Here is a 12174-nt window from a genome sequence, read left to right as displayed (position 1 = left end):
TCCACACTTCTCATATCTCTCCAGCCTCCTCCTTCTCTGGGCACTGCTCTCTTTCCCTGCTGCCTGGGAAAACCTTTCGCAGGGAGCCTGGAGGCCTTAACTAGTAGCAGGTGCTTGATTGCAAGCAGCAGTTGGCTGACTCCTAACGAGCTCCAACTGCCTATCCAGCCTGCAGCTCTGCACCCTCTGGGAACTTAGGAGGGGAACAAAAATGCGTTCCTCCAGCACCCCCAATGTTCACCCTCTATCAGACATTAGCTGGCTGCCGCTTCTGGTCTGCCACAATGCATTGCTGAAATCTTCTCACTATTAACACAGAGGCTCACATAACTGCGCGTGTATTTTTCTGCCTTTTTTTTTTTGTCATCTACTTTATTGAAATGCCATTGTGAAATGTTGGAAGACAATATTAGGAATTAGCTGTATAAATATTATTCAACATTAAACTCCCGGTATAACAATTCTTTTCTATGATTTTTTATTTATTTATTTGCCATAAATGACACTAATTTAAAATTTGGTTCAATTCCAATCCTGATACACTTCCATTATAAAGACACTCAGAGTGACCAACTCACTACTGGCCTCAGTTACACCTGTGCAACCCCACTGGCTTCAGTGAAATTCCATGGATGTAAGGGGAAAAAAATGGCTCAACTGGAGATGGCATGCTGCTGTCGGCATTCATTTATCCACTAACTGTGCATTGTTCAGCACTCCTCAAGAAGTGACACAGTATGTTGGTTCTTTCACTATCTATTATCTTCGATTACAATGGTTCTTCTAGGAAAGCCATCAATGCCAACAAATATGTAACGGTACTCATATCTTCCACTTTCAGGATTCTGTAATAAGGAAAAACATGCAGAGGTTATTTTTCCCTTTCAAGCAATGCTCGTTGATTGTAACAAACAATTTTACCTTTTTAACTTCCACATGGACAGTCCCTTGCTTTCCCTGTTCTGAGCCCTTGATGTAGAACTTCAAGCGCATGTATTTCACTTCATCTTTTACATACTCAATTTGACTAAGAAAAAGAAACAAGGATACATGTTGCACATTCTGTGTATTGCATTCTGAAAGACCAGGCACACTACAGGAATGATTATGTGAACCGAAACATCTGTTCTAACAGCAATTTTTGTCTCAATGTATGATTTCAATGCTAGACTGTACGTTTATGAATCAAAGGTCTTAATTCATAAATGGTTGTAACTTGCTGGGCATCAGATACTTTAAAGGAAAGGGCCAGACTGCACTGAAAAAAACACAAAACAACCAAACAAAAGCCCCAAAAATCTACATGGCCTTTAATGAACTGCATTTGAATTAGCACTCATACCTAGAGGAGCTGGTCAGCTATGGTGAGAGGCAATATAGCCCAATGCTTTCAAGAGACATAAGCACGATCTTTTAGATATCAACGTAATTTAACCTAGAAGAGTCTTAGCTCTCTGATGAACTACTACATAGGTGCCATTTTCAGATAAATTCTGTGGGTTCTAATCAAATACATACTTGATATCAGTCATCTGTTGGGAGTTAAAATTAAGAGCAAGAATGCGGAGATAGCTTTTACTCTAGTAATAAAGACTGGAAACCAAAACAAGCAGTGACTGATGTACATTCAGCTTCAGGAGGCTGGTATATGGTTGAAAAAAATAGCCATTGGGTTTACTGACTCTGACATTGATAGACTTGGTGGCTGACTAAAGATTACGTGATTGTAGATGTCAGACTGTAGAAGCTGCATTTTACTGGACTCCTACTGCTCAACAGCTAATGAGGAGGCTGATGTAAGCATGCTAGCACTACATAACTGGTTTTTCCTTCTTGGAAATACACTGGCTGAGGTCACTAGTGTCTCCCAATTAATTAGATAACTTTTATAATAATGAAGAACCACCCTAAAACTTTGGGTTCAGAAGGTCCAGAGATCCAAAAATATACTGAGTTGGTCACTGAACAGGCCCCATAGGTATTCGGAGACATATGAGATCATGGATCAGACCACAGTCTTTATTGCAACAACTTTAAAAACTGAACATTTATCAGACAAGTTGGAACTAAAAATCATAGCAAAACACCAATTACTTCTTTATTCAGCTCTGGCCCAAGAAGAATAAGTCCTGTTTGACACACAAATGCATAAGACTTCTCTTTAACATTAATTTAGCAGCTGACTGAACAACATTTTTGATGTACAATTTGGTAAAAGGAAAAAAAAGCATGAGTCTGAAGAAGTGGGTCTCTGCCCACAAAAGCTCATACTCCAATAAATCTGTTAGTCTGTAAGGTGCCACAGGACATCTCATTGGTTTAAAAATAAATCTGTGAAAAAAATTCTTTTCCTTAAAAAAAAAATCACAATGTTGTGGATCAGTTTTCTATGCAGGTCCATCTGTGTGTCAAACCCTAAATGGGTTTTGAAAAAGTGAACCCCACACGCATCAGTGAACTGGGACCTCATTGTGCTGGGTGCTGTACTGAGACATAAGAAATATATGCCAGCAAAGTGCTTACAATTTAAGACCTAGAGCAACTGTGTATGATAGATAAGAGATAAATGTGAATTTAATAAATTCTCTCACGTTCAGAGACAACACCCCACTTCAGAGGTGTTGCATGAGATCAGATTGATTAGTGTATAATATATGCATAGCTTGAAAGGAACTATATGACTGAAAAATTATCAGTGTTGGATATAAACAGAAATTCTGCTGAATCATATTAAAGCTGTTCAAAACATGCTCATTCTTTAATTTCCTGTCAATCTTACAAGAGAAGGAATCAGACCAATAGTTATCAAGGACCTTAGTGCATCTTTACATTTATGTCAAAGAAAGTAAGTCTGTTCTTGACTGGCCTTTTATTTTTTAAAGACCCCTTTCTAGCCTGCTGTCTTGCTTTATGAGTTAAATGTTCGTACAAGTGGCAGTCCAGCAGACAGGGTCTAACTACTCTTTGCACAAAACAGATCTCATCAGATCAGCATAAGCATAAATAGAAGAGGAAAACTACCACTGTCTTTGCAAGCTTAATAGCTCAAATTCTACCTTTAATCAGCTTGAAAAAAGCCTTCCACCTAAAATTGTTCCAAATGTTCTTTATAATAGTAGCAGACACTTGCTATGCTAGCTACGTGACATAAAAGAAGCCCCGCAAAAAGGCTCCTTTTATAAATGACAGTGTTTCAATATATTTTATGCAAGTTAGGGATGGTAAAGGTTAACCCGTAGGCCTCATCCCTTACCGGTTACAGTTAACTGGTATGGGCTGAAGCAGCCTCCCCAGCTACCCCTCCTGTTCCCCCCTCTCCCGTTTAATGAGTTAACCGGTTAAGCCTAGCGTTTAACTGGTTAACGAATTAAACGGGATTTTACATCCCTAATGCAGCTCAGTTAGTCTAGATGTAATCTTGGCTCAAAATGTCTTTGTTGAAATAGATGTCTGTACAGAACAAATTCAAACAAGTACCTGACAAGCTGTCGTCTTCCTCGTCGAGTTTGCTCACCATAACCTTTAATGGGTTCACCAAAAACACCTATTACCTAAAAAAAAAGAACAAAGATGAGGTATGTGATGTCTAAACGATCACATTTAAATAAATACTCGTGTCATCCTATCTCCCCACACAAAATCATTTTAATTTCACCACAATTCTTTTAGTATGCTATTGATATAGATAATTCAAGAATGCAGGAAACAAAAAGAGAACACCACATTCTAATCAAATAGTATTTTCCACATATCAATGGACTACTTTATGAACTAGATCCATCAATCTTAAACTCTTACAAAGTTCTGTATTATGCACATCTATTTTAACTGAAGGAATTCTAAATTTTATTTGTATTGAATGGATATTATTTACTTATATCCAGTGCTTTTTTTTTTTTTTGTTAAAGAGAGGTGCTGGTACTCAGCTGGATCCCCACCTCGCCAACCACCCTCCCCAGCCAATCCTGCCGTTAGGGCTGTAGAGGTGCTGGTACTCAGTACCGGCACAAAAATGGCAATGTTTATGTCTTCCCTTGTTTACACTATATAAAGAAAAAAAAATAAAAGTAAAAATGCACTCCCATCGCATCAGAGCCATTGTCTCTGAGCATTTCAAAGCTGAAGTTTAAAATATAAATGAAGTTTTCTTCATCTAATGAATCTAAAACCAAAGACTCCTTTTATTTAAAATTACAGACACGAGTTATTTCTATCAACCTGGTTCCAAAGCACAGCAAACAAACAAACAAACAGGCCAAAATTAGCTTTTCAAATCTTATTTTAGTCACATCAGAGAAGCAACACGATTTTGCTGTATGGCACCAGAATCAGGTGATTTCTGTAAGGCTAGTTCCAAAGCACAGAAACCTATTTTTATATTTCTAATATTTTTGCTATTTCTAGATGAATCCCACTGACATCCCCAGCAGTCTTGTATGGAAGAATATTATATGCATTTATGATTTTGTATGAAAAATATGATTTTTTAAGGTCTAGCTTTGATTGATTTTTATTTGTATCTAGTTAACCTGAACAAGTATATGGCCTTTTTACTATTATTTTCATCCTTCTTTCCCTTCTATTATTTATTGTCAAATATTGTGCTTTGTTTCAAATTTGACTAATTTTTTTGGGCAAACCGAGTCACATCTTTGTGTTTATTAGTACAGTACCCAGCACAATGGTGTTCTGATTTTAATGGGATTCTTGTACAGTACCACAATACAAATAATAAGAGTATATTATTATTTGATTAAGAAAGAAGCCAAAAACTACTTTAGAGGGGGCCAACTCCTGTATATTTAGTGGAATTGTGTGTGTGAATATGTCAACTGGAATTTACTTTGGAACTTAATGGTTCAAACCTTCTATTCAAAGAGCATTTAAGACAGCAATTAAAAAGAAATCCTTCTGTTTATCGATGATCCTGTAACTGAGGTTAGAAAACCAACCTCTGGGTGAGATCTGCATTTTTCCAAGGCATCACCATAGATCTTACTGGGACTGTCAGAAGAGACTAGTTCTTTAAAAACCACATAAAACAAACCACCTGAAGTAGAGGAAAACAAAAACAAACAAAATGAGATATAATCTGATCTGTTGGACAATAATGAATAAAGCATATTTAAAGGCATAAAAGCTTTTAATATAACCTGTAACGCCAATCCCAATGAGCACCACTATTAAATAGGTAACATCCCTGCCAGCTTCTTTCACTGTAATAGAGAGAAAAAATACAATTCCAATATCAGATACGATTAGCATAATTTTATCATAAAATAATTTTATTCCCCTTTATGTGCCAGTCTAAAATTGAAATAGTATTTTTGTAAGTTGGTCTCATACAGGTAAGGGGAATCAGTTTTTAGTCCACTCCTTCTTTTATAGCTCAGTGCTAAAGGAAAGAGACCATGAAAAGTTTTTAAGTTAGTTTCAGCAGAATTTTTTTAAACCTTCCAACTACTTAAAGACCCAGAACAACCTGTGCTATTGCTCTCATACTGATATACAAAGTAATTTTCTTTTAAGTACCAGTAACACATTTTCAGCAGCACAGTATTCAAGTTACAACATAACCTGCCTTTCACAAAGATATGGGGGAAAAGAGTCAATATTAATGACAAAAGCTGTGAATGAGGAACTATCAAGTATGTGAACAATAAAAAGCAAGGTTGCCACAAGAGCATTTACTTTTGTCACCTGTAGTTTATTTATAATATTTCATAGTGTAGAAGAGTAAGATGTCTTACTACGAAACCTCATTGTAACCTCTGATTTTTTTTTTTTTTTTGGTGAGAACTGGGAAGAGATGACCAATTTGTGTGGATTATAAAGTATGCTTTTCAGCAAAGTACAAATTAGTGAGGAAACTTAAATAACTTCTTTTCTTTCAACTTTCCATACCACGTTCTGAAGCTACCTGTACAGCAAGCACCTCTTGCATGAACAGGAGGAACCAAGGGGTCATATAATGGAACTGTTGTCATACATTACATAATTACACTCATAATAAATACTAATGTTAGAAATGGATGACTGAATTACTATAATTTCAGGAAAAGTCCTCTCATTCTACTCTACCCCTATGCAAAGTATTTATTTTTTCTTCCACTAGAAGTGGAACTAAACAGAGGAATAAAGGAAAAAAAAAAGGCTGCTAGAACCTTTAAGAAACTAAATTGGCCTGGTATAGGAAAAAAAATACATGGTATAAATTGCTTGATGGACATGCAAAGCATTTAGATCAATTAAGACATCAAATTTCTAGATTTCATTTATGCCAATCAGTGAAAGTGGAACCTCCTTGGTCTTAACATCATGTCATGGAAGTAGAATTACATGGTTTAGCATTGTTATTATTCTACTGAAGATGAAGCAAGGAATTATGATAGCCTAAAACAGTTGCTGGGAATTAATATCTAGCTGAGATATCTCAAAAATGGGATCTCCAAACATGGACTACACCAACGCCTCCTACAGGACATCTTTCCCATTTGAAACAATTCGTATCGTCTCCCCTTCTTCAACTGGTGATCAAATGGCAACATTGGGAGCAACTATATTGGTTATAGACATGGAAATGCATTATCAGGAAAACATTAACTTTTTTAAGCTGTAATCATTTACAAAGGAGGAACCGGCACTATGGGATCAGCTAACTCTGTGTTGACAATAAGCAAATGGACCACTAATTGGAAACCACTCTCTTAGGTCATTAAACTCACAGCCAGTCTTAAATCTTCAAGAGATGACATGGACATAGAATTACTAAGGACAGTGACAGACAACCAATTCAATGTATGTTTGTCATTCACTGACAAGAGTTTTAAGTCACCTCTACTTTCCATTCAGTCTTTTCCCATTTGAATTGATGGATGTTCCTCAATCTAAAATAGTCCCTGTGGGCATATGGAAGACATCCTCAGAAGCGGGTTGCAACCTCCATAGTAAATAGGGATTGATGAAACCGATCTCAATCTAATATACACATATGGAAATTATTAGGTATAAAGCTCCTCCTCCTCACCCTAACTAGAAAAAAATATTTTTTTACAACACCAAAAAGAAAATTTAATGTGTATGTTGGAGGAAGAAAATGATTTTAGAAGAGTTAATTAAGAGTCCATTTGAATTTGTATCAGCCTTCCACTTACATGTGGCTGCATAATTTCTTTTTCCCCCAGAGGCTCTGAAAAAGGCATTTTCCCAGTTTCCTTATTTCTGATACCCTCTGACTCGGTGGCATTTAGTAGAAGCTGAAATTTATTCCCTGGACTCTGTGCAGACTCTCTGCTCGGAAAAATGTACTTTTACTTCCCATGCTGGCTTCTTGTTCCATGCAAGCAGCAGGGCTGGAATCACAGAATCACAGGGCTGCAAGGGACCTCAGGAGGTCATCGAGTCCAGCCCCCTGCTTCAAGCAGGATCAACCCCCACTAAGTCATCCCAGCCAGGACCTTGCCCAGCTGGGACTTAAAAACCTCAAGGGATGGAGAATCCACCACCTCTCTAGGCAACGCATTTCAATGCTTCACCACCCGCCCGGTGAAGTAGTTTTTCCTAATATCTAACCTACACCTCTCCCTCTTCAACTTCTGACCATTACTTCTTGTTCTGCCATCTGACACCACTGAGAACAGTTTCTCACCCTCCTTTTTAGAGCTCCCCTTCAGGAAGTTGAAGGCTGCTATTAAATCACCTCTAAGTCTTCTCTTCTCTAAACTAAACAAACCCAAATCCCTCAGCCTATCCTCATAGGTCTTGTGCTCCAGACCTTTAATCATTTTTGTTGCCCTTTGCTGAACCTGCTCCAGCAAATCCACATCTTTTTTATACTGGGGGGCCCAAAACTGGACACAATATTCCAGATGTGGGCTCACCAGAGCCGAATAAAGAGGAATAACTATTTCTCTAGATCTGCTTGAAATGCTCCTCCTGATGCACCCTAGTGTGCCATTAGCCTTCTTGGCTACAAGGGCACACTGTTTACTCATATCCAGCCTTTCATCCACCATAACCCACAGGTCCCTTTCCATCGTACTGCTGCTGAGCATGTCAGTCCCCAGCCCATAACAATGTTTGGGATTCTTCTGCCCCAGGTGCAGGACTCTACACTTCTCCTTATTGAACCGCATCAGATTTCTTTTGGCCCAGTCCTCCAGTTTATCCAGGTCCCTCTGGATTCTCTCTCTGCCCTCCAATGAATCTACTCTCCCCCTAGTTTTGTGTCATCCGCAAACTTGCTGAGGGTGCAATCCAGTCCCTCCATCCAGGTCATTAATACAGATGTTAAATAACACTGGCCCCAGAACTGAGCCTTTCGGCACTCCGCTCAAAACAGACCACCATCCAGATATTGAGCCATTGACCACTACCCGTTGGGCCTGACCATCAAGCCAGGTTTCTATCCATCTTATAGTCCAAGGATCCAATCCATATTTCTTTAACTTATGGACAAGAATGTTGTGGGAGACTGTATCAAAAGCCTTGCTGTAGTCACGGTATATCACATCCACTGACTTCCCCATGTCCACAGAGCTTGTTACCTTGTCATGGAAGCTAATCAGATTGGTCAGGCAGGACTTGCACATGGTGAATCCATGTTGTCTACTTTTGATCACTTTCCCCTCTTCCAAGTGCTCCAAAATGGATTCCTTTAGGATTCCCTCCATTATTTTCCCAGGGATTGAGGTAACACTGACGGGTCTATAGTTCCCTGGATTGTCCTTCTTTCCTTTTTTAAAGATGGGCACTATGTTTGCCTTCTTCCAGTCAGCCGGTATCTCCCCTGATCTCCAAGAATCTTCAAGGATAATGGCCAAAGTTTCGGCAATGACGTCTGCCAACTCCCTCAGCACCCTGGGGTGCATTAAATCCAAACCCATGAACTTGTGCACATCTAGTTTTTCTAGATAGCTCAGAACTTGTTCCTTCCCCACAGATGGCTGCCCTCCACCTTCCCATACTGCATCGTCTAGGACTGTCATGGGGAAGTTGACTTTGTCCGTGAAGACTGAGGCAAAAAAAAAACATTGAGTACTTCAGCTTTTCCTGTATCATCTGTCATTAGGTTACCTCCCTGATCCAGTAATGGCCCCACACCTTCTCTGATAACCTGTTTATTGTTCACATGCCTGTAGAAACCCTCCTTGTTTCTCTTCACATCCCTTGCCAGCTGCAGTTCCAATTGTGCTTTCGCTTTCCTGATTACTGCCCAGCATTCTCCAGCCATACGTTTATACTCCTCCTTAGTCAACTGTCCACATTTCCATTTCTTGTATGCATCCGTTTTGAATTTAACCTGACTAAGGATTTCCCTGTTAAGCCAAGCTGGTTGCCTACCATGTTTGCATTTCTTACTATGCAGTGGGATTGTTTGTTCCTGTGCCTTCAGTAAGACTTCTTTAAAATACTGCTAGTTCTCTTCAACTCTTTTCCCCTTCATCTTCGTTTCCCAAGGGATCCTGCTCATCCGGTCTCTTAGGGAGTCAAAGTCTGCTCTTCTGAAACCAAGGGTCTGCATGTTACTGCTCACCCTTCTTCCTTTCGTCCAGATCCTGAAATCTACGATCTCATGGTTGCTGCAGCCCAGGTTCCCTCCCACTTCTATTTCTCCTACTAGTTCTTCCCTGTTTGTGAGCAGCAGGTCAAGTTGCGCACGGCCCCTGGTCGGTTCCTTCAGCACTTGTACCAAGAAGTTATCCCCATCATTCTCCAAAAACTTCCTGGACTGTCTGTGTGCTGCTGTATTGGTCTCCCAACAAATGTCCGGATGATTAAAGTCTCCCATGAGAACCAGGGCCTGTGATTTGGAAGCTTCACTTAGCTGCCTGAAGAAAGCCTCATCTATCTCATCTCCCTGATCTGGCGGTCTATAACAGACACCAACTACAACATCACTTCTGTTACTTCCACCTCTAAGCTTAACCCAAAGACACTCAACTGGATTTTCTCCTTCCTCATACTGGAGCTCTGAGCAATCATACTGCTCCCTCACATAGAGCACAACTCCTCCTCCTTTTCTCACCTGTCTGTCCTTCCTAAACAATTTATAACCTTCCATGACCGTGCTCCAGTTATGCGAATCGTCCCACCAAGTCTCCGTTATTCCAAGCACTTCATACTTGTGTGACTGTGCCAGGGCCTCTAATTCTTCCTGTTTGTTCCCCAGGCTTCTGTCATTAGTGTACAAGCATCTTAGAGAAGAGGTCGATTGGCCCACTTTCTCCTCTTCACCCAGGAACGGTACCAAAAGCTGACTGCGGGAAGACAGAAGGCAAGGGTGTAGTAATGAAGTACTAAATTTATGCATGTAAGGAGGTCCTGCCATAAGTGAGGAGGCAGATGGAGAACCAATGTATGTCACTGAAGCGGACCTTACAAAACATGCAAGGCCTGTTCCAATTACTCTAAGAGGCCTGACACTTAGCTATTTAGTAACCATTAGAAAGTGTGTGATAGTGCACAAAATACAAGCTGAAATCTGAACACCTGGCGCTGTACTGTCCCGTCTCTCAAACTTTTATAAGAGGAAAGTTTTCTAAAAAAGAAAAGCCCCATTGCCAACCACGTATTAAATGGACTTCTTTTGTAGTGTAAACGTGTATTCAGACTACTCTCCTTCCCACTCAGAACACATTCACACACCAAATTCTTCCCTCATATACACATACACCACTCTCAATAAAGTCAAACTGGAATCCCAGTGAAATTAGGGTGTGTGTAAAACACACATACCAGTTGAAAGTTAATTCAGTATGAAATCATGTGAAACAATGCAATGTGCATAGCAAGGCATGAATTTTATTGTAGGAGCTACCGTTTTTAATTCTTCAGTTGTAGGGCTGCAGCTAGTCCCTGCAGACAATCTACACAACAATACCTAAAACAGTGCATGTTACTCCTAATTAATACTGGCATAGGCCCACTTACCTTTCTGAGCAGCAGACACGGGTGTTCCTCCTTTGTGACTTCTTTGCACAGACACTTTTTTGTTGTTATTCTCAGCTCTCAGGGACCCCTCAAAGGTCCAGATATTTTGTTTAGCACCTTGGAAAAAGATATAAGGACGCAACACAGATTCTCTGTGGGTAAGTGCCTGTCCCCAACTAAAACACCGGCAAGTCCTTAGAAACATCTTCCCATGGGATGCAAGCAACCACTTTCCTGGGGAGCCTTGTAATTTCTCACTACATTGAATAACTCGCATAAACGAAGCAGAAAACATGATGAGGCAAAACAGGTCTTAGTATGTTACCAACTAAGATGTGGGTAGATTAGTGGAATCAAAGCTTCCTTGATTGAGGCATAGATCTGTCTTACTGTGGTCTGCAACTAAGCAACGCATACATAAAGCGTGCGGTGCAGGTGCAGCCCTTACAGTGAATCCGAATAGAACAATCTCATACTATGGATTTACTTTGACCTTGTTGATTTACTTTACTCAAAAAACCTACATTAACCTTTGCCCGCCGACATTTGCAACTTCCTCCCCATTGCGTTTGCAAAGGTCCCTGGGAGAAAAAAAAAACAGGAGGCGCCGGGAATTGTAGTTCCCAGAAAGTCGCCTCACGTCCATTTTTAAAAGCGTCTTGCGGGAAGAAATGACTACAACTACCACAATGCAAAGCGCCAGCGTCAGCTGTCGCAATCAAATTGCACCGGGCACAAACCTGAGAGTAACTTCAATCCAGTGGTTGAGGAAAGGATAGGACTTGCCGAAAGTGATAAGCAAGGCGGGACTTTTCTGACCTGTAAGCGCGCGTGAACGAAAAATAGTGCGCGTGTTGTTGTGTTTCTTCTTTTCTGATTTTTTTAAAAATTAATGTTTCTAGTAATGTTCTTAAGAAAACTTTATGACCTAGCAATAATGCAAACTGTCCATTGTTTCGCAAACAAAAGGGAAATATTAATTTGGAAGTATTTATTTGCTTTTTCAAAGTAAATAAAATTAACACGTTAAGACCTGAATCCTGCAAAGATTCAGGTGCACCTTCCATCCCATTGTCTTTGCAAAGATGAGGGTCATCTAAGGTTGTAGTTTTTCTCCTGGAACCTGATGGATGCAAAATGTGTTTTAACAGGCGCTCAACCAGCAACTGGGTCAGCATAGTTCTTATTTCCCAGGTCAAATTCTAATTATGTATTATTTTTTCCTCCCTTGAGCAATTACTT

At 39.8% G+C, this 12174-nt stretch overlaps 1 protein-coding gene across 1 annotated transcript; it reads right to left on the bottom strand.

Annotated features, from left to right (window-relative positions):
* Nucleotides 1-461: 461 nt before the first annotated feature.
* Nucleotides 462-11503, bottom strand: TIMM21 (translocase of inner mitochondrial membrane 21). Its single transcript, XM_074985862.1, has 6 exons — nt 10933-11503; nt 5154-5216; nt 4953-5050; nt 3478-3551; nt 922-1027; nt 462-845 (listed from the first exon to the last, which is right to left on the bottom strand). The coding sequence occupies exons 1-6, from the start codon at nt 11225-11227 to the stop codon at nt 753-755; spliced, it is 729 nt and encodes a 242-aa protein (XP_074841963.1). The 5' UTR covers nt 11228-11503; the 3' UTR covers nt 462-752.
* Nucleotides 11504-12174: the final 671 nt, after the last annotated feature.

Source organism: Carettochelys insculpta, chromosome 2 (genome assembly GCF_033958435.1).
Source record: "Carettochelys insculpta isolate YL-2023 chromosome 2, ASM3395843v1, whole genome shotgun sequence".
In the NCBI taxonomy this organism is placed as follows: domain Eukaryota; kingdom Metazoa; phylum Chordata; order Testudines; family Carettochelyidae; genus Carettochelys; species Carettochelys insculpta.
The sequence above is the reverse complement of the archived record's forward strand: the minus strand, read 5'-3'. Positions and strand labels throughout refer to the sequence as shown.